Source organism: Labrus bergylta, chromosome 8 (assembly GCF_963930695.1).
Source record: "Labrus bergylta chromosome 8, fLabBer1.1, whole genome shotgun sequence".
Lineage (NCBI taxonomy): Eukaryota > Metazoa > Chordata > Actinopteri > Labriformes > Labridae > Labrus > Labrus bergylta.
Window position 1 is genome coordinate 31,963,351 of NC_089202.1, and position 21,767 is coordinate 31,985,117.

Here is a 21,767-nt window from a genome sequence, read left to right on the forward strand (position 1 = left end):
CAGAAGTACAACAAAGGTATTACTGAATGATGTTGTTTTGTCGGTATCTGAAGCCACAATATGTCTGATTCTAAAGCTGTAATTTCCTCTTGTCAAACATTACTTTTTTATCTTTTGTCTGAAGTTTTCAAGCAGCACAAAGACAGAAATGACTTCACAGTGTTTATTTTGCATAGATTTTTTATTGCTGATCATTTTGGCATGCAGGTTACATATTCAGTTTTCTGAACATTAAAAAGTAAACAGTGAAAAATCAGATTCTTTATCATTTTCTGCGTTTAGCTTCAGTGTTGTTATTTGCAGCTGTACAGCAGGTTGATCCTCATGATGTCCCAGTAGGACATGCCCTTCCTCTGGCCGATCTGGACGTTGGGGTCGGGGATGGGGGTGATGGAGTCCTTGCCGTACTGGATGGAGAAGGCTGTTCTTCCATAGTGCATGATGGAGGAGTAGTCGTAGGGAGTGTTCAGGTTGTTGGTGGACTCCCTGTGGAAGTTGCCGGCCATCTGTGGGTCGATGTTCTCCCAGTTTATCCGGACGTAGTTGTCGCGGTCGCTCCTGGACTGCTCGTGCTGGAAGCCCAGAGCGTGGTTGATCTCGTGCTGGATGATACCGTGGTAGAGGCAGCCCTGCCTGTTGAGAGACAGCACCTGTCTGCCTCCCGTTCTGCCCAGATTGGAGAAACATCCCGCTTTGTTCTCGATGCTGATGTAGTCGTACTCGTTCTTACGGGGGACGAAGCGGAGACAGGTTTTGCGGTGGAACCCCTTCATGGCGTAGTCGATCTTCTGCCTCTCCCCGCTGGTGAACTGGCTGTTCACGGTGAAGGGGATCATCACCAGGCCGTTGGAGGTTTTCTTCCACAGGCAGCTCTGGGACCAGCACATCATGGCGTTTCTGGTTTTGGGAGCCAGCAGGTCTCCTTCCAGCAGGATCTCGTCTGTGCCGTTGTTGGAGGTCAAAATCCTGGTGGTGATGTCCACGCCGTCTGGGACTTCTTCTTCTTCTTCTGCGCTTCCTTCCTCCTGAAGAGGAAGAGCCTGAGAGAGGCCGAGCAGGAGCAGCAGCAGCAGGCTGGCAGACGGAATCATGTTCAGGGTGGCTGTGGAGCTTCTGTGGAGAGTTGCTGTGGAGAGACTCCTTGAAGCTTGATGCTGGACTCAGCTCAGTCCACACTCTTTATACTCTCCTCTACAGGTGTGTCTGCAGCAGGATTATGGGTTGGGGTGGTCTTTGCTGGGCCTAAACAAACCTCTGAGGGGAGGACTCCACAGACCAGCCTCCTGTTTAAACATGGTTTGTTTTATCTGCTCACCAGAAGAAGAAGAAACAGCTTTATAGGTTGTTTTCTTTAAACAGTTAGCTGTAGCCTCCTGGCTAACCTTGGCGTCCTCTGCCTGGCTCCAGTCATGTGTTGGAGCTGCTGCTGGTATAAATGGTGGCCGGTAGGGGTCAAACAATCAGCAACTGATGACATAACATAGATTTAGAAAAACGCGGAGAATATATAGAAACGTTTCATATTGAAAAGCAAATGCAAACTACCACAGACACGCTGCAAAGACACAAACGCGCTGCATAAGCATCAAACGCGCTGCAAGTACAGAAATGAAACTCGAAAGTCATGAAAGTCAAAACACACACAACCATAAAACAACAGCAAACACACAAACGCTGCAAGTTCAGCCTGAAACGGAAGTGCTCCAGGCCTGTAGGGCCGCTGTGGTTTATTTACGAGAGAGAGTAAGAGAGACAGCTAGGATCAGAAAGTTATGTTTCGATAGGGAAGTTGAGGTCCAGACCCATCCCAGACTCTGGGTCCGTGGCTGCAGCCCCGTGATGCCTGGAGCAAGTGCTAGCTCTGGGGCTATGAGCTCCAGCTCCATCTTATCCCTCTGCACCCGCTTTCTCAGCCTGACACTTTGTGATTTCGCCACCCCCCGGAGTCTGTGTTGAACTTGCTACTCATCTCTTTGCTACAGTTTAACATTCTCCCTGTCATCAAACACTGACACTTCACCCACGGAGAGCCCTCTGCCCCGGGCCTGACAAGTTCAAAATCCTGGCTGACTGAAGTCCTGTACTCAAGCCGGGCAGCGGTGCCGGTAGCCGGGCAGCCAACTTAGAAAAGCTACCGGTTGACAAGACCTTGCTAACCTTCCCCTCTTTCCCCCCTTATGGGCGATATTCAGAACAACACGTGGACCTCCAGTGTGGTTGTTATGAGGCGTACCGTCTCCAATTCAAAAATGTAGATTTCTGAGAGATGTTGATGTTCGAGGCTGAGAAGAGGGAGCACATTCCTCTCGCTCAGGAGTCAGTGTTAAAGAAAACTGAATGTTTACGATATACTCTCACCGGACACTTTATTAGGTTCAGCTGTTCAACTGCTCATTAATGCAAATATCTAATCGGCCAATCACGTGGCAGCAACTCAATGCATTAAGCCATGTAGACACAGTCAAGACGATCTTCTGAAGTTCAAACTGAGCATCAGAATTGGAAAAAAGTTGATTTAAGTGACTTTGAATGTGGCGTGCTTGTTGGTGCCAGACGGGCTGGTTTGAGTATTTTAGCAACTGATAATCTACTCAGATTTTCATGCACAACCATCTCAAGGGTTTACAGAGAAAACGAAAAAATATCCAGTGAGCGGCCGTTCTCTTGTTGATGCCAGAGGTCAGAGGAGAATGGTCAGACTGGTTTCAGCTGATAGAAAGACAACAGTAACTCAAATAACCCCTCGTTACAAACTGAGGTCCCTGTGTACTGATTGAGCATCGTTTAAACGCCACAGACTACCTGAGCGCTGTTGCTGACCATGTCCAACCCTTTATGACCACAGTGTACCCGTCTTCTGATGGCTACTTCCAGCAGGATAACACACCATGTCACAAAGTTCACATCATCTCAAACTGGTTTCTTGAACATGACGATGAGTTCACTGTACTCAAACGGCGTCCACAGTCACCAGATCTCAATCCAACCTTTGGGATGTGGTGGAACGGGAGATTCGTCTCATGGATGTGCAGCCGACAAATCTGCAGCAACTGTGTGATGCTATCATGTTAATATGGACCAAAATCTGTATCCAGAAGAAATGTTTCCAGCACCTTGTTGAATCTATGCCACAAAGAATTAAGGCAGTCCTGAAGACAAAACGGGGTCCAACCCGGTCCTTGCGAGGTGTACCTGATAAAGTGGTCGATGAGTGTATATGTCTTTGATATGTTTGGACTTAAGAAGGAAGTTTGGTATTTTTTCCCTCTGTTGAATCATCTGCTTGAGTCTCGTTCACTCCAGCGGAGGTGAGAGTGATTACACCTGGAGTCAATCTGGCACCGATTGGAGCTCCTCTCTGATTGGCCATAGAGGACAGGTAACATGGTGTTTAATGTCTGCGAGAGCAGCAGACTGGATGATGGGTCGTTTTGAGAAGGCTGTGAGGAGAGACAGTTTTTTCTGTTTAAGTCAATTTTGGTTTCAACGGACAAAGCTGCAATCTGGTCGTCATTTGTTTTCCCACTCAGACTGTCTGCCGTCCAGAAGTACAACAAAGGTATTACTGAATGATGTTGTTTTGTCGGTATCTGAAGCCACAATATGTCTGATTCTAAAGCTGTAATTTCCTCTTGTCAAACATTACTTTTTTATCTTTTGTCTGAAGTTTTCAAGCAGCACAAAGACAGAAATGACTTCACAGTGTTTATTTTGCATAGATTTTTTATTGCTGATCATTTTGGCATGCAGGTTACATATTCAGTTTTCTGAACATTAAAAAGTAAACAGTGAAAAATCAGATTCTTTATCATTTTCTGCGTTTAGCTTCAGTGTTGTTATTTGCAGCTGTACAGCAGGTTGATCCTCATGATGTCCCAGTAGGACATGCCCTTCCTCTGGCCGATCTGGACGTTGGGGTCGGGGATGGGGGTGATGGAGTCCTTGCCGTACTGGATGGAGAAGGCTGTTCTTCCATAGTGCATGATGGAGGAGTAGTCGTAGGGAGTGTTCAGGTTGTTGGTGGACTCCCTGTGGAAGTTGCCGGCCATCTGTGGGTCGATGTTCTCCCAGTTTATCCGGACGTAGTTGTCGCGGTCGCTCCTGGACTGCTCGTGCTGGAAGCCCAGAGCGTGGTTGATCTCGTGCTGGATGATGCCGTGGTAGAGGCAGCCCCGCCTGTTGAGAGACAGCACCTGTCTGCCTCCCGTTCTGCCCAGATTGGAGAAACATCCCGCTTTGTTCTCGATGCTGATGTAGTCGTACTCGTTCTTACGGGGGACGAAGCGGAGACAGGTTTTGCGGTGGAACCCCTTCATGGCGTAGTCGATCTTCTGCCTCTCCCCGCTGGTGAACTGGCTGTTCACGGTGAAGGGGATCATCACCAGGCCGTTGGAGGTTTTCTTCCACAGGCAGCTCTGGGACCAGCACATCATGGCGTTTCTGGTTTTGGGAGCCAGCAGGTCTCCTTCCAGCAGGATCTCGTCTGTGCCGTTGTTGGAGGTCAAAATCCTGGTGGTGATGTCCACGCCGTCTGGGACTTCTTCTTCTTCTTCTTCTGCGCTTCCTTCCTCCTGAAGAGGAAGAGCCTGAGAGAGGCCGAGCAGGAGCAGCAGCAGCAGGCTGGCAGACGGAATCATGTTCAGGGTGGCTGTGGAGCTTCTGTGGAGAGTTGCTGTGGAGAGACTCCTTGAAGCTTGATGCTGGACTCAGCTCAGTCCACACTCTTTATACTCTCCTCTACAGGTGTGTCTGCAGCAGGATTATGGGTTGGGGTGGTCTTTGCTGGGCCTAAACAAACCTCTGAGGGGAGGACTCCACAGACCAGCCTCCTGTTTAAACATGGTTTGTTTTATCTGCTCACCAGAAGAAGAAGAAACAGCTTTATAGGTTGTTTTCTTTAAACAGTTAGCTGTAGCCTCCTGGCTAACCTTGGCGTCCTCTGCCTGGCTCCAGTCATGTGTTGGAGCTGCTGCTGGTATAAATGGTGGCCGGTAGGGGTCAAACAATCAGCAACTGATGACATAACATAGATTTAGAAAAACGCGGAGAATATATAGAAACGTTTCATATTGAAAAGCAAATGCAAACTACCACAGACACGCTGCAAAGACACAAACGCGCTGCATAAGCATCAAACGCGCTGCAAGTACAGAAATGAAACTCGAAAGTCATGAAAGTCAAAACACACACAACCATAAAACAACAGCAAACACACAAACGCTGCAAGTTCAGCCTGAAACGGAAGTGCTCCAGGCCTGTAGGGCCGCTGTGGTTTATTTACGAGAGAGAGTAAGAGAGACAGCTAGGATCAGAAAGTTATGTTTCGATAGGGAAGTTGAGGTCCAGACCCATCCCAGACTCTGGGTCCGTGGCTGCAGCCCCGTGATGCCTGGAGCAAGTGCTAGCTCTGGGGCTATGAGCTCCAGCTCCATCTTATCCCTCTGCACCCGCTTTCTCAGCCTGACACTTTGTGATTTCGCCACCCCCCGGAGTCTGTGTTGAACTTGCTACTCATCTCTTTGCTACAGTTTAACATTCTCCCTGTCATCAAACACTGACACTTCACCCACGGAGAGCCCTCTGCCCCGGGCCTGACAAGTTCAAAATCCTGGCTGACTGAAGTCCTGTGCTCAAGCCGGGCAACGGTGCCGGTAGCCGGGCAGCCAACTTAGAAAAGCTACCGGTTGACAAGACCTTGCTAACCTTCCCCTCTTTCCCCCCTTATGGGTGATATTCAGAACAACACGTGGACCTCCAGTGTGGTTGTTATGAGGCGTACCGTCTCCAATTCAAAAATGTAGATTTCTGAGAGATGTTGATGTTCGAGGCTGAGAAGAGGGAGCACATTCCTCTCGCTCCATTCATACACTACACATTCACACACTGATAGTAGAGGCCGCTGAGTAAAGAGTCCGTCAGTGTTAACTCATCCACTCATACACATTCACACGCTGATGGTAGAGGCCGCTGTGTAAAGAGTCCGTCAGTGTTAACTCATCCACTCATACACATTCACACACTGATAGTAGAGGCCGCTGTGTAAAGAGTCCGTCAGTGTTAACTCATCCACTCATACACATTCACACACTGATAGTAGAGGCCGCTGTGTAAAGAGTCCGTCAGTGTTAACTCATCCACTCATACACATTCACACACTGATAGTAGAGGCCGCTGAGTAAAGAGTCCGTCAGTGTTAACTCATCCACTCATACACATTCACACACTGATAGTAGAGGCCGCTGTGTAAAGAGTCCGTCAGTGTTAACTCATCCACTCATACACATTCACACGCTGATGGTAGAGGCCGCTGAGTAAAGAGTCCGTCAGTGTTAACTCATCCACTCATACACATTCACACGCTGATGGTAGAGGCCGCTGTGTAAAGAGTCCGTCAGTGTTAACTCATCCACTCATACACATTCACACGCTGATGGTAGAGGCTGCTGAGTAAAGAGTCCGTCAGTGTTAACTCATCCACTCATACACATTCACACGCTGATGGTAGAGGCTGCTGAGTAAAGAGTCCATCAGTATTAACACATTTACACATCGCTGATGAAGCAGGGGGAGCAATTTGGGATTAAGTGTCTTGCCGAAGGACACATCGGACATGTGGCTGCAGGAGCTGGGGATCGATCCTCCGACCTTCCGGTTGAGAGATGACAGACTCTACCATTGACCCACAGCCGCTCACTTGTGGTTTGACTGAGCGATCCTACTTCTTTGTAGGGGGTTGGGTCACTCCAAACAGTCACCAGATGAATCTGACGGGTCGTCGAATGATGGTTGGGAGAGATGAAAAAGTCCTCTTGTCAGAAGTTTATCTTCCTTTGTCTGAACCCTCGTGTTGTCTTACTCCGTTGACTATGCTGTTTGTATTTGTTTGCAGAGTCACAACAACAAGATGTTAAAGAACCTCTTCTTTGTCTTTGTCTTTCAGAGCGACTTGTCTGGTCAGGACGTCGTCCTCCGCCTCTCCTCTGAATGCTGCAGCGGCATCAAGATGGAGCTGTGGCTCACTGCTGTCTACGGATACAAAGGCCCCCTGCTGGTCAGAACCTGGAACTACACAGACTAATCACAGCTTATAAATCCATGCTATTTCTCTGCTGTTAGTCGTCAAATGTGCAGTCTGAGGCTATGTCCACACCTTTGTTTTAGAACATAAAATCAGGTTTTGCTGTTTGCACACAGACTCCACTCCACTTCAACATTTTAGAGCCCTTAGAATTTATTCAGAGATGATCGCAATCTGCACCAAACATATTAAAATGTAGAGATTAACTTCTTGCAGCATTACTTGATGTTTAGCATCCTGAATTGTATCAGTGTTGAGGTTCAAACATTGAACATGTGTGATGAAAGTCTTTATATGTGATTTTTTGATCCAGCAGATGTCGCCCTTGAGCTCCAGCATGAAACCAAAACAACTCGCGCTGCATTGTTGTGTTAGCATGCTAATGCTAGCGATCTTTATTATGCTGGTATCTTCACACTGCATGTAAATTGACCTGAAATGAGCGTGATCTAGAAACACAGTTAAGCAGTGAGTACAGTATGTTATTCTTCTTTTCTCTAGTCCCTCAATTAAACAACTTTTATACACGAGGGGAGGAGTCAGCCGGCCGTCCCGGCGATGTAAACAAACTGAAGATAGGACTCTGTAGACAGTCATGACTCACAGGGTTATTTTCAGAGGAGATACTTGATTTCTACATTTAAGTGTGAACAATCACATTTAAAGACTTTAAAGTCGATGGTTTCATTTCAGGGTCTGGGATGTTTTGTGGCGTGGAGCATCAGGTGCGTGCAGGTGGATCACCCTGCGGTCAGCAGCAAACAGCTGACTCTCAGTATGTTTGCTGTGACCGTGTTCAGCGTGTCCGGGGCGACAGGGTCTCTGCTGACGTCCCATAATCCTCCTGTGCAGTTCTGTGTGGTCAGCAGCCTCGTCCTCTGCTGCAACATCTTCACTCTGAGCTGCATGTTCGGCCCTAAGGTCAGCGCGTCGCAACACCAGCAGCTCTGCAGACTGACACACGGTGACAAAAAACAACGTCCACATCATGTTGATGATGGTTTTTGTTTTCATGTTGTTGCAGTTTGTGTACGTGTGTTTCCATGGCAGTGAGCTGCAGCAGCCTCTGGAGCTGCGGGCTGCAGAAGACGAGGAAGACGAGCAGCTGAGGAGGTTAAACCTGCTGCTGAAGAGTCACACTGAGCAGGTGAGGACAACGTCAACCTGTGACATGACATGCCTCAAAGGGCTGGTTCACTCAAATTATGTTGCTTCTGTTTTTACAGCTGGATTTAGAAATAGAAACCATCAGTATGCAGCTCTGTAAAGAGTCAGAGTCGGCTGATTCTGACCTGACGCTCCTCAACACGACGAGAGGAAGAAACAATGGTAAACATGAAATCTTATTATCCATGGTTAGCCTAGCTTAGCACAAAGAGTGGAAGCAAGGGGAAACTGCTAGCTCGGCTCCATCAGAAGAAAAACAAACAAACAAAAACTGGATTATAATCAGTGACCAATCAGGTCGCAGCTTTTTATGTTTATTTTTAAACAGTGTTTTCTATTCTGACGCTCTGTTGAGGTTTATAAATGTAGCATCAGAAAGGTTTAATGAGGCTGTGAGAGCTGTTCAGATCCCGTCATGTTGTAAACTTAAAGATGGCCTCCCTCCATCACAGACAGACTTCTCCCTGTGACTCGTGTTCTGTGTCAGCAGGTGAAGGCCGATCTGTTGTGTCGGCTCTGATCTGTTCTGAGGACACAAACTCTGACAGGAAACCTCTGAGTCCAGACGACATCAACTCTCCTGAACAGTGAGTCCAACACAAACACACAAACACACAAACACACGGGATTCAAACAGATAATGTCCACACAGCAATGCCTTCTGTTTGTGTACAGATTCTAAACATCATAGAGAGCTGCCCCCCCCCCCCCCCCCCCCCCCGCTCACTCAGGTCACCATGTGGTGGACTCTGAAGCTTCAGTGTTTATCCAGCTCTGCATGGGTCTGTAAACCTTTCTGTGTTCTAACCTCTCTCCATTTTTCAAAAGCATCTCCAATATTGATCCTAGTTTGAGCACGTTTCTGCTCGTGGAGCTTATTAGAAACATGCAGAGGCTTTTTAGGTCGGGTACAATCACTTCTATCTGAACCACTTCTCTTGACCGCTTCCATCACTGCAACACCTGTTGACCTGATAACTGCTCTCATATCTGACAAACCGAGGGGCGTCCAAAACGGCCGTGTGGGGGTGTGTCTTAAAAGCGCCTACCTTCTCTGGTCCAAACAAATCCAGAGCATTCAGGAGCAGAATCTAAAGTTAGAAGGAGGACATACTGGCTGCTGCATTGTTGTCAGAGAAGCCAGCACTTCAACATAGCATGTTTCCTTAATGATCAGAGAGTAAGATACCTTTATCATCTCACTCTCTACACAGCTCACTGATTGGACCTTTAGACTTCAAAATACAAACATAAAGTCAAAATGTGGCTTAAAATATGCTTAAAGTAAGACTTTTCTGACTTCAGATAGAAGACAAACAAACCTAAAAATAGATGTTATGTTTGACATTTCTGTATTTTATGTTTTCTGTCAGCATGCAGCGCCGTCTCTCCGTCCAGCTGCCCATCCTCCATCACTCCTACATGCCCGTCATCGGGGGCGTCAGCGCCAGCAGCTCCAGCCTGTTTGGGAGCCGGGAGGCCTTCGTTCACCACGACCTGCTGAAGGCGACTTCCTGAACACATTTTAAAACACAAACACAATCTCTACGAGGATGATGAAAACATGAAAATCAGAGTCAGAGAAGAAAACGGACACGAAGCTGATTGAATAGTTCTTTTTGTTTTTCTACTGTTTTAGTTTTTATGATTTGAAGAGTTTTTTTTATGTTTGGTGTTTTTATGTTTTTTATGTAACGTTTAAATTCATATAAAACTCAGTGAACTTTGGTAAAGCTTTTTTTTTTAACCTATCCCATAAAGCTGCATTCACACCTGCAGAAAACTCCTGAAATACTCCTCCTGATAGTCCTAGTTGCTGCGGTTGTGGGTTGGAATCCGACCTGACAGAGGCCTCCTTTTGAACGGTGTAAAGTCTATCGTTTATAGAACTCGCTGAAATGTAATAACACCTGAGAACTAATGTGACTGGAAACTTATCAGTGCTCTGCAACATGTGGACTGAAGTCCTTTCAGATTAAGACGTTTACAGTCGACGGTGTGGAAATAAAAGACGCCGCATGTCGAGCTACAAACTCATCTGAGAAACACATGATAAAGAGCCAACCATGTCTGAAGAAAGAAAAAGGCTCTGGCAGTGTGCCAGGTGGTCCCCCCCAAAAGGAACAAAGAGAATCCATCATCTGGATCAGTTTGTAAGTCTGTAAAAACTTTGACCAATATCTGCCACGAGGTACCAATCTGATGAACCAATCAGACGCCTCCCTGTCTCCCTGCTCGCCAAAGCTTCTGGAGCAACGGCACTCTTGAGGGGCGTGGCTTTTGAGGGCGCACAGAGGGAAGGGGGTGTGTGCAGACGGTGCACTGAGGGAATGCTACTTTCAAAATCATGCTATTTTTTTATAAATTTGCCAACCCTGCCTTTAGCTAATGCTAACGCTATTCATTCATTTATTCATTCCCAGCAAGCGGACACCTTTTCCCCCAGAATCCACCTTGTTTGAAGAATCTGACAACATCCAATCAGGTTTTAGAACAACCCATGAAGTCGTATGTTACGTTGTTGAACACCAGAGCTTTTGAAGAAGTAGCAAGCTAATGTTAGCTGCGCAAACATGCTACCAAAGATCATTCCGTAAGACGACGAAGTGGTCAACGAGAAACCCCGCATCACGCTGTCGGGGATCACTTCTCAAAGGCGATGGCGAATGTAGCGGCTGATTGTCTGTTTTTGCACGTTTAGATTTTAAATAACAACAACATGTTTTCTCTGACGTCGGTTTAACCTTAAAGACGTCTCAGCGTTCTACAACCAGCCCGTTAATCTCACCGAGAGGCTGAAACGAGCCGAGGGGTCCAGCTCAGCTGCAGACGCACACACACACACACACACACACACACAACCGATACAAGCGCCCCCTGCTGGTCATTATAAAATGGCGGTTTAGGACTTAACCTGACACCTCGCCCACTTGTTTGTTACAGTTTGTTGTTTATATGAATATTTTGATTCTGTCCCTCAGAGTGACTCTGGACGATAAGTCTCAGTGGTTGATTCATAAAGGGGACAATTACGGCGTCTCGTCTCAGACGGTGGTGACCGGGCGAGTCAGATGACCTTTGACTGGAAGGTGAATCTCTGTTTGGATGAATCGTTACAGAACAAACAGTGTGAGGCTCTCTGATCTGTGTGCTGACGTCTCTGCAGGTTATTGAAGTCGAGGATTTCCAGGGGAGGAAGACTGTCGGGGATTTCGTGCAGAGCGGCGGCTCTGAATATCGGCTTGTGGTCGATAACTGTCACTGGGCTTCTAGACGCATGATGAGGCAGTAAACGTGAAGCTTTCTGTCGCTGTTTGATTCCTCTGATTAAAAAAACAACAAATATAAGATGTAATTTGTGTTTTATTCCTCTGGAGGGAGAAAAGAAAAGTTATTTTTTTAATTTTCACTGTTTTCTTCAAACATGTTTCTTCCACTGTCCCCGCCTCTTGTTTAATGATTACATGCCTCAAAGTTGCTTTAACCCCGCCCCATTTTAGGTAAACAGCTGTGATTGGTCAAACAGAAATCAGGCCAGAATAATCAGAGCAGGAGATGAATTGAGTGCCAGAAAACTCATGGAAAGCTAAAGATTGCAGAACTGGTATCCAAAGTGTTTAGTGTGCACGGCCCATGTATGGAGGATGTGGTCCTCCGGGTGGACGGCCCAGGTTCAAGTCCAACCTGTGGCTTCTTTCAAGCATGTTTTTCTCCACTCTCTCTCTACCTGATTTCTGTCTGTTGTCCTGTCTCTAAATTAAACTTTTTTTAAAATGTTAGGTGTAATGTGAACGTTTGTTAATGAACAGAGCGGATATACTGCCACCTGCTGGATGAACGCAGTTACTTACAGGACCAGAATAATAGTCACCTGAAGTCACTTTAAAGGGTCACTTCACCATGAAACATGAATCTCTACTGACATTGGGTCATATATGTAGAAATGTGAAATACATTTTGAAGTTGGTGCCTTCTTGACTGAGAAAAGGAAGAAAGTGTCTTTTTGGCTCATGTGGATAAAAGACACCAAATCCCAGAATGCACAGCACCACAGGCCACTCCCACTAAGGTCCTCTGGTTCAGAATCAGAAATACTTTATTAATCCCAGAGGGAAATTCGATCATGGCAGTTTCTCCAAAATATACAGTATAGCAGTAGAAATATAGAAATAAAAACATTTACAGACATATTTACTTCAACACATGAGACCGTTTACACAAATGATTCAGAGATTTCTTCCAGAATTGATCTTGTAAATTCCTGTCAGAAAACAGACTCTATGTCTGTGTCCATAGACAAACAGTGAGAGCACCGACACTACCAGTCCGCCCCAGCTCGAGCCGGCCCCGGCTCCTCGTCCTCACCGCCGCCGACAGGCAGGCCTTATGTCTCGGCAAATATAGCAATAGAGCCACGAGAATATAGCCGCGAGACGATTATCAGCTTTCTCCATAGAGCCTGTTAGCATAGCTTCCAAGCAATACGGCGGACGTTAAGTTTGGATTCTGGGAGTGAGTTCCCACCCACTGATCTGTGATTGGTCTGTAGCTTCAGTGGTTGAAAATATGAGGAACTAGCGTTGTAGTTTCACCCCGCTAACCGTAACAGCTTCCAGTGACGCAAAAATTGTCATTTTGCGTCACTGGAAGCTCCTTTACAGACTCAGAAATACAAAGATTTCACATCTCAGGGGAAATGAGGGCGGGATGCACGACCATTCAAAAATACTACCAGGTTTCTAATGATACAAAGATTAATGCAGGTATCCCTTTAAGTAGCTGTCCGTGTCTGATGCTTCATCACAAAAAGTGCAGGGAGATTCAGATCATGATGTATTCAGTCTTTGGTCTCCTTCTCTGTTGTTCGTATCAAAGTGTTGTTTCATTAAAAAGGAAGTTTTTAATGTCAATATTGATTTGACTAAAAGTCCTGCTCTGTCCACTGATGTGATGCAAGCTGGGTTTTTCCTGTCCAGATGTTATTAATTAACCAATGTTACGAAGAAGTAAATAATAACTGTGTCCAAATGGGGAGGGGAGTCGAAACCCTTTAAAAGTCTCACTGAGCGTCTGACCCTTTGAAAGCCAACATGCTGTCCTTCAAAATGTTCCTCTGTGCTCTCACTCTGACTCTGCTGGCTGTCAGCTTGGAGGCCTCCAAGGGTGGTGAGTCTGTGCACCTCAGAGTGTTTTCTTACATCAATGTGGACGTTTCATCGCCCGTAGATTCCAGTCATAACTGAGATAGGGGAACATTTGATACAGTAAAAAATAGCAGCATTCTGCACGTCAACAATGTGTCGCCGATGTGTTGTAGAAATGATTATTTTACTTGTGCAAAATATTTTTATACTAGAATGGTAAAACAAAATATTTTTAGTCCATAAGATGGTGCTATAATCATTCACCACTCAAACATCATCCTGCACAAACTTACAGCTCAGTGTCTAATGTTCATTTGTGTTTCTTTTTATTTTAAGGTTTTACAGCTTATTTGACTTTAATTTTCTTGCCTGTTGGTTTATGAACTTGTCCTGGTGAGGTAATGTCGCTGTACCGTCTGTCTGCTTCCCAGAGTTAGATGAACAGACTTCATCTTGTTATAAATAACAGAAAATCATCATCACCTGAAGCTCAAAATAAAAAAAGTAAGATCTGCTTCTTCGACAGGTGGAACCCCGAACTATAACTACGACTTGTCAGGGTCGGACCTGACTCGGCTCTACAACTCTCGGGTGTACAAAGCAGAAAGGATGAAGAGGCCGCTGGATGGGAGTTCTGTTATATTTGGACCATTCAGCCACTCCGGAGTCAGGTGAGTCTGCACAGGTACATCACCTAGGAACACCTATGGGTGACACCTCAGATTCAGAGTCCCTCATTTCTTCATTAATAAATTATCATTTAGAGGCCAACGTGTAAGTGCCAAAACTGCAGTTCCTCCAGTGTCCACTAGACTCTGTCTTCTGCAGTGAGGCTGAAATAGAGGGGTTTATAGACATGATCAAATACAGGATCAGAGTGGATTTAGAACAAGAAACTTCACACACATGTTTTGAGGAGCTCTGACACTTATTTACACTGAAGAGGAGGAGGAGGAGATGTGACCTTCACTCTGTGTGTCCGTCAGGGTGACTCTGATTGATGGCGCTCAGTGGCTCGTTCACAAAGGAGGAAACTACGGCATCTCCTCTGACACAGTGGTGGTTGACGTTCGACACATGGGTCCACAGTGGAGGGTAAAACTCTGACTTCACTTTAATACATTTCATATCATTACAGCTCAAACTCAGTGGATCAAACTAGTTTTTAATCTTTACAGGTCGTTGAAACTGCAGAATTCGAGGGCAGGAAGACGGTAGCTGACTTTGTGGCGGCCGGCGGCTCCGACTACAGCCTCATCTTCGATAACTGTCACATGGGATCTCGTCGCATGATGAATCAATGAATACAAACTGTGCAGCTTTCTGACAGCTCGCACCTGTTTCATCTCTGAAAATAAAAGGTGAACGTAACAGAAGGTGCTGTGTGCTTTTTATTCCACCAGAGGGCGCCACAGACGTGGATGTAAAGATGAATGAAAGCTGTTGAATAATCAGGGTTCTTCCCAATAAATTGTGTATTTACACTATAAAAACAGATGCTTATAATGAGCTTTGACAGACAAAGCAAAGGCAGGAAGTCAGGACAACAAAAAGATTCAAGGAAGAATAAAATAATAAGTATATAAAAGCAGCAGAGGACAGAAGGACGAGTCATAGACAAGTCTATAGAGGATGTCTCTAATTCTCCTCTGGCAGCTCGTTTCAAAGTCTAGAGGCCCAGATTAAAAAGTCTCCTTTTAGATTTGAGCCTCGACTTTGGAACGAGCAGAAGGGCGCCACGTGAGGAACTGTGGTCATGATATGGTTCATAGGGGATCAACATTTCGGTGATGTCATTTGGGGCAAGGCCAACACGAGCTTTAAAAGTGATCAGTCAATCACTAATCAATTCTATTGTCGGGGGGAAGCGAGGTCAGAAGTGATGAAAGAAGCCGAGTTGCTGTTGTAGAAGAGTAAATGCTCTTGAACAATCAGACAGAGACTACGGCTTCTGAATTGAGGATCTGTTTATTTCTCTTGGAGCAGTTCTTTAATAGCATCCTAATCATCTTGTTATGGGCAATCAACACACTGAGCAATTACAACATGTGTGCTATATAAAGACCATTTCCTAGAGGTTTCTTGGCTGGACAAACTGCTCTATTACCAGGAAAGGGTGGCTGGGTATGTATGTGTCAGAACATGACCTTATGACCTGGCTAAATTCAGAGGTTAAATAAATATTGGTTTGTGCCTGTTGCTGTCCAGATTGTGTGTTTCTGTTATGATTCAACCTTTTCAAACTACAACATAATCCCCCCTTTGGGGGTTAGCAAACAAACAATAACAGATCAACACATCATTACTACAATAGTCATCAATATCCATCAATCAATATAAGTAAGGCGAAAAACCTGGACCTGCTCCTTCACCAGAAAAATTAAGGGTTAATAAGGGTTAAAGGTCAACGGTAGATGCACTTGAGCCTGTATCGTTCTTCACTCCTGCACAGCGCCGCCTCTCTCGTCTTTCTCTTGCTCTCTGTCTTGGTGCGTCCTCGTCGTTCCGCTGTGGAGTCATGGTCGGCTGCGCTGCCACCGTCCTCAGCTCTGTGCTCTCGGTGCTACTCAAAGCTCTTTCACACCGCAGATCACAACTCCACATTCACACACTGATGGTAGAGGCCGCTGAGTGAAGAGCCCGTCAGTGTTAACTCATCCACTCACACACATTCACACGCTGATGGTAGAGGCCGCTGAGTAAAGAGTCCGTCAGTATTAACTCATCCACTCACACACATTCACACGCTGATGGTAGAGGCCGCTGAGTAAAGAGTCCGTCAGTATTAACTCATCCACTCACACACATTCACACGCTGATGGTAGAGGCCGCTGAGTAAAGAGTCCGTCAGTATTAACTCATCCACTCACACACATTCACACGCTGATGGTAGAGGCCGCTGAGTAAAGAGTCCATCAGTATTAACTCATCCACTCACACACATTCACACACTGATGGTAGAGGCCGCTGAGTAAAGAGTCCGTCAGTATTAACTCATCCATTCACACACTAATGGTAGAGGCCGCTGAGTAATGAGTCCGTCAGTATTAACTCATCCACTCACACACATTCACACGCTGATGGTAGAGGCCGCTGAGTAAAGAGTCCGTCAGTATTAACTCATCCACTCACACACATTCACACACTGATGGTAGAGGCCGCTGAGTAAAGAGTCCGTCAGTATTAACTCATCCACTCACACACATTCACACGCTGATGGTAGAGGCCGCTGAGTAAAGAGTCCATCAGTATTAACTCATCCACTCACACACATTCACACACTGATGGTAGAGGCCGCTGAGTAAAGAGTCCATCAGTATTAACTCATCCATTCACACACTAATGGTAGAGGCCGCTGAGTAAAGAGTCCGTCAGTATTAACTCATCCATTCACACGCTGATGGTAGAGGCCGCTGAGTAAAGAGTCCGTCAGTATTAACTCATCCATTCACACACTAATGGTAGAGGCCGCTGAGTAAAGAGTCCGTCAGTATTAACTCATCCATTCACACACTAATGGTAGAGGCCGCTGAGTAAAGAGTCCGTCAGTGTTAACTCATCCATTCACACACTGATGGTAGAGGCCGCTGAGTAAAGAGTCCGTCAGTATTAACTCATCCATTCACACACTAATGGTAGAGGCCGCTGAGTAAAGAGTCCGTCAGTATTAACTCATCCATTCACACACTAATGGTAGAGGCCGCTGAGTAAAGAGTCCGTCAGTGTTAACTCATCCATTCACACGCTGGTGGTAGAGGCTGCTGAGTAAAGAGTCCGTCAGTATTAACTCATCCATTCACACACTGATGGTAGAGGCCGCTGAGTAAAGAGTCCGTCAGTATTAACTAATCCACTCACACACATTCACACGCTGGTGGTAGAGGCCGCTGAGTAAAGAGTCCATCAGTATTAACTAATCCACTCACACACATTCACACGCTGGTGGTAGAGGCCGCTGAGTAAAGAGTCCGTCAGTATTAACTAATCCACTCACACACATTCACACGCTGGTGGTAGAGGCCGCTGAGTAAAGAGTCCATCAGTATTAACTAATCCACTCACACACATTCACACGCTGGTGGTAGAGGCCGCTGAGTAAAGAGTCCGTCAGTATTAACTAATCCACTCACACACATTCACACGCTGGTGGTAGAGGCCGCTGAGTAAAGAGTCCGTCAGTATTAACTAATCCACTCACACACATTCACACGCTGGTGGTAGAGGCCGCTGAGTAAAGAGTCCGTCAGTATTAACTAATCCACTCACACACATTCACACACCACCGATGAAGCAATCAAAATACATGAATCTTAAATATCAGGCCTAAATATTTTTTGGCTGCAGGACAGTTGTTCCCAGCGCTCTCTCTCTCCTGGCTTCCTGCTCTATCCACTGTGCACTCTAAATAGTTTTTGAGGTTTTTTTTAAATCAAGACGACCACTTTAATAACATTTCTGAGTGAACGTTTCAGAGGAAACAAAAATATTTCCATTTGTCTGGTTTCAGTTTTGATTGACATGCGGTAGCGGCTTCCTGCTGTGACTTTATGAACTTCAGTATTTCAGATAATCTGAGGTCTGATTGGAGAGGAAAGTCTTTGTTCTGCTGCAGAAACACCCACAGAGGGGGGGGGGGGTGAGGGGGGGGCACACCACATCTCCTAATGAGCGAACTCGCAGCGGCTCCTACGTCAGACGGCGTCTCTGTGAATGGACCGATGGTCATGTGGTGTGATGGAGTTTCTGCACAGTTTGTAGGGATCAAACCCCCGACCTTTTTCTGCTCCGCTGTCCTGTGAGAGCAATTTAACAGCTGTTTGTGGTTAAAAATCATCTTCCTCCTTCTTCCTTAATGGAAGATTTATTTCTCAGTCATAAATGGTCTTCAATATTTTCCAACATTTTCCATAAATGTCCACACAAAGATTCAAGACTGACGGAGCTGAGACGCAGTTCAGCGGAGCCCGAAGAAGCACACACACACTGATTTAAAGAGGACATATCCTCCCCCTCCTCCACCTTTTCAAACAGTCCTCCTCCACCTTTTCAAACAGTCCTCCTCCACCTTTTCAAACAGTCCTCATCCACCTTTTCAAACATTCCTCATCCTCCTTTTCAAACAGTCCTCCTCCACCTTTTCAAACAGTCCCCTCATCCACCTTTTCAAACAGTCCTCCTCCACCTTTTCAAACAGTCCCCTCCTCCACCTTTTCAAACAGTCCCCTCCTCCACCTTTTCAAACAGTCCTCATCCTCCACCTTTTCAAACAGTCCCCTCATCCACCTTTTCAAACAGTCCTCCTCCACCTTTTCAAACAGTCCCCTCCTCCACCTTTTCAAACAGTCCCCTCCTCCACCTTTTCAAACAGTCCCCTCCTCCACCTTTTCAAACAGCCCACTCCTCCACCTTTTCAAACAGTCCTCCTCCACCTTTTCAAACAGTCCTCATCCTCCACCTTTTCAAACAGTCCTCATCCACCTTTTCAAACAGTCCCCTCCTCCACCTTTTCAAACAGTCCACTCCTCCACCTTTTCAAACAGTCCCCTCCTCCACCTTTTCAAACAGTCCCCTCCTCCACCTTTTCAAACAGTCCCCCCCTCCTCCACCTTTTCAAACAGTCCCCTCCTCCACTTTTTCAAACAGCCCCCTCCTCCACCTTTTCAAACAGTCCCCTCCTCCACCTTTTCAAACAGTCCCCTCCTCCACCTTTTCAAACAGTCCCCCCCTCCTCCACCTTTTCAAACAGTCCCCTCCTCCACTTTTTCAAACAGCCCCCTCCTCCACCTTTTCAAACAGTCCCCTCCTCCACCTTTTCAAACAGCCCTCCTCCACCTTTTCAAACAGTCCTCCTTCTCCACCTTTTCAAACAGTCCCTCCTCCACCTTTTCAAACAGTCCCCTCCTCCACCTTTTCAAACAGTCCCCTCCTCCACCTTTTCAAACAGTCCTCCTCCTCCACCTTTTCAAACAGCCCCCTCCTCCACCTTTTCAAACAGCCCTCCTCCATCTTTTCAAACAGCCCCCTCCTCCACCTTTTCAAACAGCCCTCCTCCACCTTTTCAAACAGTCCCCTCCTCCACCTTTTCAAACAGTCCCCCCCTCCTCCACCTTTTCAAACAGTCCCCTCCTCCACTTTTTCAAACAGCCCCCTCCTCCACCTTTTCAAACAGTCCCCTCCTCCACCTTTTCAAACAGTCCTCCTCCACCTTTTCAAACAGTCCCCCACCACCTTTTCAAACAGTCCTCCTCCACCTTTTCAAACAGTCCTCCTTCTCCACCTTTTCAAACAGTCCCTCCTCCACCTTTTCAAACAGTCCCCTCCTCCACCTTTTCAAACAGTCCCCTCCTCCACCTTTTCAAACAGCCCTCCTCCATCTTTTCAAACAGTCCTCCTCCACCTTTTCTAACAGTCCCCTCCTCCACCTTTTCAAACAGTCCCCTCCTCCACCTTTTCAAACAGTCCCCTCCTCCACCTTTTCAAACAGTCCTCCTCCATCTTTTCAAACAGTCCCCTCCTCCACCTTTTCAAACAGTCCTCCTCCATCTTTTCAAACAGTCCCCTCCTCCACCTTTTCAAACAGTCCCCTGTGGTCTAAATGAAACATCTGTGCTTTGGTCAAAATATAACATGAATCAAGCACCAGAGGAGGTTTGTGACCCTGTATAAACCAGCTCTCTCAGAACGCTCCGTTTTGGTGTGTGTGTCTCTTTAAATGTAATGACCCCCCCCCCTGAGTTTTCCCCGTAGACATCACTTGTCTGTAGAGAGAATAAAAATGGTCGGTTGGAACGGTTTGTTCTAGTTTGGGGGTGGAGTCCATGGGTGGAGATACCAGGGGAGGGGAGGGGATTTGTTTTTACCAGAATCCCACTGTGACATCACAAGGAGAGCACATTAGAAACAGAGCTTCTCTGTGTTGTAAGACTTATGCAGACCACAAACAAAGGACTGGATGGGTTTATTTCACATGTTGTGGGTCAGTAGACTCTCAGGTCTGTTGGAATTTAGCCATAAGGATTATGCTGCAGTCATTACAGATTTGTCAGACTTCCCCTTTAATTGTTGTCAAACACACCGACCCTGCACGGAACGGCGCATAGAGGACACTTGATCACGTTTCCTCGCTCCGTTGAGGCCCCTGTGACATGTTGGAGTCATGAGGGTCACATCGTCGACGGGGTTTCTGTCACATATTGTCCAAACATGTCGACATCTCTGCCAGAGAACCCCCCCTCTCTTTTCCTCTGATGTTCTTCTTCTCCTTCCTGTTTGTGTGTAGATATTATTTTTTTCTGCTGTGACGCCGAGCTTCATTCACGTCCGATCAGAAGTGTTTGTGCACAAGAACAGACGGGGTTTGTTAGGTGTGTAATTGGTTGTGATGACACGCTGGCAGAGATTATGTCACCACGCCGCGGCGGTTCACAGCAGACCGCTCTCACATTACGTAAAAGTTTCCACACCAGAGTTTCCACACGTGAGCTGAATCCATGACCCAAGAGACCCTCCAGGAGGGATCGGACTCAGGTGTGACAGACGAGACGCAGGTGGACCTGTTGATGGCCAATCAGAGAGGAGGGAAAACCGGCAGCTCGTAGCTTCACATTGTTGTGTTAGCATGCCGATGTTAGCGCTCTTTAGTCAGCTCGTAGCTTCACGTTGTTGTGTTAGCGTGCCAATGTTAGCGCTCTTTATTCAGCTCGTAGCTTCACATTGTTGTGTTAGCGTGCCAATGTTAGCGCTCTTTAGTTAGCTCGTAGCTTCACATTGTTGTGTTAGCGTGCCAATGTTAGCGCTCTTTAGTCAGCTCGTAGCTTCACATTGTTGTGTTAAGCGTGCCAATGTTAGCGCTCTTTAGTCAGCTCGTAGCTTCACATTGTTGTGTTAGCATGCTAATGTTAGCGCTCTTTAGTCAGCTCGTAGCTTCACATTGTCGTGTCAGCATGCTAATGTTAGCGCTCTTTATTCAGCTCGTAGCTTCACCTTGTCGTGTTAGCATGCTAATGTTAGCGCTCTTTAGTCAGCTCGTAGCTTCACATTGTTGTGTTAGCATGCTAATGTTAGCGCTCTTTAGTTAGCTGGTAGCTTCACATTTCATGTAAACTGACACAGAAATGAGCGTGATCTAAAAACTCTTACTAACATCCAAATAATCAGTGAGTATGTTCTTCTTCTTCTCTCTAGTTCTTGACTAAAACAGCTTTTATACACAAGGGGAGGAGCCGGCCGTGCCCGTCCATGTAAACACGGCTCTGACAACAACACAGCCAGCGGGACTCGAGCTTCTCCCTCATAGTAGACAGTCAGGACTCAGAGACACATTTACACAGGACAGACTTTATGGAGAGCCTTGTTGTCTTCATTTAAAATAAATCTCT

The 21,767-nt window shown here is 46.3% G+C and overlaps 4 protein-coding genes across 6 annotated transcripts in view; 2 read left to right on the forward strand and 2 right to left on the reverse strand.

The window, feature by feature from the left end:
- The window catches only part of LOC110003068 (gamma-aminobutyric acid type B receptor subunit 2-like), a 42,036-nt gene extending 32,063 nt beyond the window's left edge, over positions 1-9,973 (forward strand). Inside the window, exons 1-7 of one of the 3 annotated variants that reach the window (XM_029282388.2) lie at positions 3,379-3,559; positions 6,941-7,051; positions 7,772-7,999; positions 8,103-8,225; positions 8,305-8,407; positions 8,736-8,832; positions 9,619-9,973. In XM_029282388.2, the coding sequence (XP_029138221.2) occupies positions 3,395-3,559; positions 6,941-7,051; positions 7,772-7,999; positions 8,103-8,225; positions 8,305-8,407; positions 8,736-8,832; positions 9,619-9,763 (972 nt within the window). In that variant the 5' untranslated portion in view covers positions 3,379-3,394 and the 3' untranslated portion in view covers positions 9,764-9,973. Of the gene's footprint in view, positions 1-3,378; positions 3,560-6,940; positions 7,052-7,771; positions 8,000-8,102; positions 8,226-8,304; positions 8,408-8,732; positions 8,833-9,618 lie in introns of those variants that run through there. The other 2 variants (XM_020658767.3, XM_065958372.1) reach the window with 2 other exon arrangements.
- On the reverse strand, positions 58-1,928 carry LOC109978884 (high choriolytic enzyme 1-like). Its single transcript, XM_065958025.1, has one exon. The coding sequence runs from the start codon at positions 1,089-1,091 to the stop codon at positions 294-296; it is 798 nt and encodes a 265-aa protein (XP_065814097.1). The 5' UTR covers positions 1,092-1,928; the 3' UTR covers positions 58-293.
- Positions 3,601-5,334, reverse strand: LOC109978882 (high choriolytic enzyme 1-like). The gene has a single exon (XM_065958027.1). The coding sequence runs from the start codon at positions 4,635-4,637 to the stop codon at positions 3,837-3,839; it is 801 nt and encodes a 266-aa protein (XP_065814099.1). The 5' UTR covers positions 4,638-5,334; the 3' UTR covers positions 3,601-3,836.
- Positions 9,974-13,327: 3,354 nt separating the features above from the next.
- LOC136179890 (uncharacterized) lies at positions 13,328-14,778 on the forward strand. Its single transcript, XM_065958213.1, has 4 exons — positions 13,328-13,411; positions 13,916-14,060; positions 14,376-14,484; positions 14,568-14,778. Exons 1-4 carry the CDS (start codon positions 13,336-13,338, stop codon positions 14,691-14,693), a joined length of 456 nt encoding a protein of 151 aa, XP_065814285.1. The 5' UTR covers positions 13,328-13,335; the 3' UTR covers positions 14,694-14,778.
- The last annotated feature ends 6,989 nt before the right edge of the window (positions 14,779-21,767 follow it).